Source organism: Dipodomys ordii, unplaced genomic scaffold (assembly GCF_000151885.1).
Source record: "Dipodomys ordii isolate 6190 unplaced genomic scaffold, Dord_2.0 Scaffold53, whole genome shotgun sequence".
Taxonomy (NCBI): Eukaryota; Metazoa; Chordata; class Mammalia; order Rodentia; family Heteromyidae; genus Dipodomys; species Dipodomys ordii.
In genome coordinates, this window is record NW_012267269.1 from 4,995,711 (window position 1) to 5,001,530 (window position 5,820).

The 5,820-nt window shown below is 46.3% G+C and overlaps 1 protein-coding gene across 1 annotated transcript in view; it reads right to left on the bottom strand.

The window, feature by feature from the left end:
• The window catches only part of Plin2 (perilipin 2), a 15,698-nt gene extending 9,904 nt beyond the window's left edge, over positions 1 to 5,794 (bottom strand). Inside the window, exons 1-3 of the mRNA XM_013020776.1 lie at positions 5,749 to 5,794; positions 4,260 to 4,307; positions 3,979 to 4,174 (exon numbers count right to left, since the gene is read on the bottom strand). Coding sequence (XP_012876230.1) covers positions 3,979 to 4,174; positions 4,260 to 4,289 — 226 coding nt within the window. The 5' untranslated portion in view covers positions 4,290 to 4,307; positions 5,749 to 5,794. The remainder of the gene's footprint in view (positions 1 to 3,978; positions 4,175 to 4,259; positions 4,308 to 5,748) is intronic.
• Positions 5,795 to 5,820: the final 26 nt, after the last annotated feature.

The following is a 5,820-nucleotide window of genomic DNA, read 5'->3' on the forward strand; positions in this document are numbered from 1 at the left end:
ACACACACACACACACACACACACACAGTTATACTTTACATCTTTCACCTTACTACAAAAAAAAAAAAAGGCAAGAATTTTGATCTTTTACCCTGCATGTATTGCCTGGTGGTTTTGGTTTTTTTTTCCCCCAGTTCAGGCAGGTTTAGCAGGATGTTGGCAACTCTCTTCTACTGGCAAGGAAATGCAGGAAGAAGAAGAAGGAGTAATAGAGGCATCAAAAAGCCAGAAGGAACTTGGCTGAGAAGTTTCTTCCTCATCAGTCAGCCCCTATCCATCCTTGGCTGCCAAGAATATGCAGATTTCGCTCTTTCATAAGGTATCTGAAAACTCTTAAAATTAGCACTTCCATGCTAGTTCAATCACTGCTTCATTCATATACTTAATCCAGTCCAGAGCACTACATTCTGGGTTCTCAACAGGAAAGAAAATGCAAGCTATTAGCACCCTGGAACTCCTCAACAAAACCCAAAGTTTAGTCCAAGCTTCCCACGTGGGAGACTAAACCAAATACAGTAAATTCATTCATTCATTCATCCTAAAAAAAATCCCTGACTTTACCAGTGAAAATTATTTAAATCTTTAATATCTCTTACCAGAGCTGGGTGCCAGTGGCTCATGCCTGTAATCCTAGCTACTCAGGAGGCTGAGATCTAAGGATGGAAGTTCAAAGCCAGCCTGGGCAGGAAAGTCTGAGAGACTCTTATCTCCAATTAACTACCAGAAAACCGGAAGTGGCACTGTGGTTTAAGTGGTAGAGTGCTTGCCTTGAGCTGAAGAGCTCAGGGACAGTGCCCAGGCCCAGTTTAAGCCCAACTGTGGACAAAAAAAAAAAAAAAAGCTATCGCCAGGCTGGGTGCTGGTGGCTCATGTCTGTAATTCTAGCTACTCAGGAGCCTGAAATCTGAGGATCACAGTTCGAAGTCAGCCTAGGCAGAAAAGTCCCCATGAGATTCTTATCTCCAGATAAGAATCAGAAAAAGCCAAAAATGGACTGCGAAGGTGGCTCAGTGGTAGAGTGTTTGCCTTGCATGCATGAGGCCCTGGGTTCGATTCCTCAGCACTACATAAGCAGAAAAAAAAAAATGGAAGTGGCACTGTGGCTCAAGTGGTAGAGTGCTAGCCTTGAGCTGAAGAGCTGAGGGACAGCAGCCAGGCCTAGAGTTCAGGCCCACGACTGGACCCCCCCCCCAAAAAAAAGAAAAAGCCAAAAGTGGTGCTGTGGTTCAAGAGATAGAGCGCTTGCCTTGAGCACAAAGAGGGTCAGGGACAGTAACCAGGCCCTCAGATCAAGACCCAGGACCAGAAAAAAAAAAAAAAAAAGATTTCTCACCAGGTACAGGTGGCTCATGCCTGTAATCCTAACTACTCAGGAGGCTGAGATAGGATCATGATTCCAAGCAAGTCTAGGCAGGAAAGTCCAGGAGACCCTTATCTCTAATTAACCACCAAAGAGCCAGAAGTGGAGCTGTGGCTCTAAATGGTAGAGCACTCACTAGCCTTGAACACATAACTTCAGACAGTGCTCAGAAACACGTTCAAGCCTTAGGAAGAGCAACCCCCCCCCCACCAATGCCCCCTGTATTATCTGTATTATCATGGTACAGAGAAAGGAAACCTTCATGCATTGCTGATGGGAATAAAAAACAGTGCAGTCACTTTGGAAAATAGTATGGAGTTTCTCAAGAACTTAGTCATTATGTGCTCAGCAATTCCACTAAGTATATCCAAGACAACTGAAAATATGTTCCCATCATCTCCCCATCCAAAGTGGAGGCAACCCAAATGCCCACCAACTGATGAATGAATGGGATGAAATATGGACCAGCTGTACAGCTAAATATTCCAGAATAAAAAGGGATTCATAGCCAGGTGCCAGTGACTCTAGCCTAGAATTCTAGCTACTCAGGAGGCTGAGATCTGAGGATCCCAGTTCAAAGCCAGCCTGGGCAGGAAAGTCTGTGAAATTCTTATCTCCAATAAACCACCAGAAAGCTGGAAGTGGCATTGTAGCTCAAGTGGTAGAGTGCTAGCTTTGAGCTGAAGAACTAAGGGACAGTGCTCAGGCCCAGAGTTCAAAGCCTACGACCGAAAAAAAAAAAGGGGGGGGGGACTCATTATTGATATGATGCTTCAGTGTGGATGAATCTAGAAAATATTATGCTAAGTAAAGAAACCAATCACAAAAGATTATGATTCCCTTTGTGTGAAGTAATACTACAAGCAAATGTAGATGACAGGAAGCAGATTAGTGGCCTAGGGAAAGACAGAATGAAATGGGGACTGATTGCTAATGAGGATGAGGTAGGCTTCTCTCTCTCTGTCTGCATTGCCAGGGGCTCATGGTCTCAAGCATGCTGGGCAGCTGCTCTTTCACCAGCGACACCTCCCAATTGAGTTTAACTTTATATTTAGAGACAGGTTTGCTCAGGCTAACCTCAAAATTGTTGGTAATCCTGCCCTTCAGCCTCCAGAGTACATGCAATTACAGATGCACCACCCCATTCAGAATATATTTTTTATTATTTTATTTTTATATAAGCTAGATATAATGATACATACTTGGAATCCTAGCACTCTGGATGAGAATAACAAGCTTAAGGTCAGCCTGGGCTCCATAGTGAGACTTTGTCTCAAAACAACCAACCAACCACGCATCTTGGGGAATAGAAGCATCTTGGGGAATAGAAGTACTATTTTTGATAGTGACTGTGGGGACTAAACTCAATATAAAACTTCTAACGGGCTGGGAAGGTGGCTCAGTGGTAGAGCACTTGTCTTGCATGCCTGAGGCCCTGGGTTCGATTCCTCAGCACCACATAAGCAAAAAGAAAAAGGCCGGAAGTAGTGCTGTGGCTCAAGTGGTAGAGGGCTAGCCTGGAGCTGAAGAGCTGAGGGACAGTGCTCAGGCCCAGAGTTCAGGCCCCATGACCAGACCCCCCCCAAAAAAACAAAAAATCAACCAACCAACCATATATACATAGACTTTAGCGTTTTTAAATTGTACAATTTAGTGTCATTAAGTCTGACCACAACATTGTGTGGCCATTACACTCTGCACTTTCAGAACATTTCATCACCCCCATTTCATCATCATCCTGCCAGTGTAGGTTTTTCCTAGCATAATGAAAACATTCTATTTTGGCCATGAGGATAACTGTCCAAATCCAAATATGGTGAAAACCATAGAATTGTAAACTTTAAGTGAATCATATGGTTTGTTAATTTTATCGCAATAAAAATGGTATTAAAAATAAAACTATAAAAAAAACTATAACTGGGTACTAGTGGCTCAGGCCAGTAATCCTAGCTACTCAGGAGGCTGAGATCTGAGGATCTCGGTTCAGAGCCGGGCAGGAGAGACCATGAGACTCCTATCTCCAATAAACCACCAGAAAACCGGAAGTGGCACTGTAGCTCAAGTGGTAAAGTGGTAGAGCGCTCGCCTTGAGCTGAAGAGCTGAGGGACAGCGCCCAGGCCCAGAGTTCAAGCTCCACGACCGACAAAAAAAAATAAAAATAAAACTATAACTGGGTACTAGTGGCTCAGGCCAGTAATCCTAGCTACTCAGGAGGCTGAGATCTGAGGATCAAAGTTCACAGCCAGCCTGGCAGGAGAGTCTGTGAGACTCCTATCTCCAATTAACTACCAAAAAGCCAAAAGTGAAGGTATGGCTCAAGTGGTAGAACACTAACCTCAATCTCAAAAGCCCAAGGACAGCACCCAGGCCCTGAGTTTCAAACTCCAGGACTGGCACAAAAATGAAATAAAACATATACAGTGTAAGGTTCATATATTTGTGATCACAGTTACTACCACAGAGGCCTCTCAGGGTGTTTTTAGTAAAGCTTCAATGAACACCTGCCATGGCTTCTACAATAAAGAGGGTCAGCAGACAGTCTCTGCGGGGGTGTGCTTATGGCTCTCTCCCACCAATCCCTTCAACTGAATCTTGAGGGAGGGGAGCCAGAACTCACTCTGTGGCTCTAGCTTCTGGATGATGGGCAGAGCACCGGTCACTGCCACAGAAGTCACGGTCTTCACGCCTTTCTCAGCCATCTCACACACAGATTTCAGGTAGGGGTGCTGATCCTTTGTGCTGACATAAGCAGAGGACACGAGGTCACACGTGGAGCTTACCAAGGGCAGGTTGGCTACCCTGGTCACCACACTCTGCAACCAAAGAGAGGTTTACATTAACTCCTCAAACACACAAGGAGAGAATGGAGTCAAGAGAACAGCTGGTTAGAAATCATACCGGCTGAGGATCAACTGCAACAGCTGCCATTTTTCCTCCAGAAGAAATCTGTGGAAGAGAGGTTTATTTCAGACAATTGGAATTTAGACTACTAGATTCCTTCCCAACTCAAATAAATGCTCTTTCTTTCTATCCTTTCTTCCTCTTTTTCTTTTTTCCTTTTTTTTTGTCAGTCATGGGGCTTGAACTCAGGGCCTGGGCGCTGTCCCTGAGCTCTCTTGCTCAAGGCAAGTGCTCTAACCACACTGAGCCACAGCACCACTTCCAGCTTTGAACTTGCATTGCCAGATCTCAGCCTCCTGAGTAGCTAGGATTGCAGGCGTGAGTCACAGGCTCCCTGCCTTTCTTTTCTTGTTTGCCTGTCCAGAGGCTTGACTCAGAGTCTGGGCATTGTCCCTTAGCCTTTTTGCTCTACCACTTGGGCAACAGCTCTACTCCTGACTTTTTGATGGTTAACTGAAGATAAGAGGCTGACTTCAAACTACTATCCTCAGATGTCAGCCTCCTGAGTAGCTAGGAGCCACCAGTGCAAGACCAAATGCTCTTTTCAAGCAAAGAAAAAGAGAAAGAAAGAAAGAAAGAAAGAAAGAAAGAAAGAAAGAAAGAAAGAAAGAAAGAAAGAAAGAAAGAACCCAGAGAGAGAATTGTGGAGTCCACCCTACCCTATCAGAGAATCCATCCTTCCCTCCACTCCTACCCCCAGGCAAGGTAAGGCTTCTGAGCCTAAATTCAAATTCAAAGCAACAAAGAGGCCCAGTAGGGACAAAGTTAACATGATGGTCTAGTTTAGCCACCAGGGCACTAGATACATCTTTTGAAGGTAAAAAATCTATTCACAAAAATGCTAAGGAGGCTAACGTCCACGATAGGATCAAAGAATAATCCGGAAGATATTCAACCAGCATTTCTCTAGGGTCAGGAGCACTTTCGGGGGAGTTATTTTACCTTCCTGGTGAAAGGGCTGAAACTAGCTCACAGACCACTCCGCAAGAAGGAGGAGGCAGGGGAGGAGGCCTGGGGGAACTGAGAAACACGCTGAGATAGTTACACGTAACCCGCAGAGGCCCACGACTCAGCGTGGGTCCCCGCAGCCTCCCGCCACCAAGAAGACGACACTGCCTTGAAGTCAAGCAGAAGCCTGGTGCAGAAAGTACCCTAGAAAATCCTGCCTCAAGATGATCTCCATTCTGTCCCCCGGAAAAATACCGCCTTCAGAAGATCTCCACTGTACACCCCAGAAAACACGGCCTTAGGTCTTTTCCCTGAAAGTATGAAAGTTTAAGCAAAGTCCCTTTAGGACAAAGGGGTGCAAGGCAGAAGCTTCTAGGAGCAAGAGCGAAGGAAGAGAGCCACTGCAGGCCGGCCGAGGAGCCAGTCCCGGGATCCCGGCCACCGCCCCTGGCCGCCCAGCTAGGAGCCCCCCGAGAAGCAGCCCCCAGACCCCGGATCTCGGCTCCGCGGGGACCGGGACGCGCGCCCCCAGACCGACCTCAGCGAAGAAGCGCCGGGCAGAGTCCCGAGCACACGGCAGCAACCCGGACACGCAGGGAAGGCTGGGCCC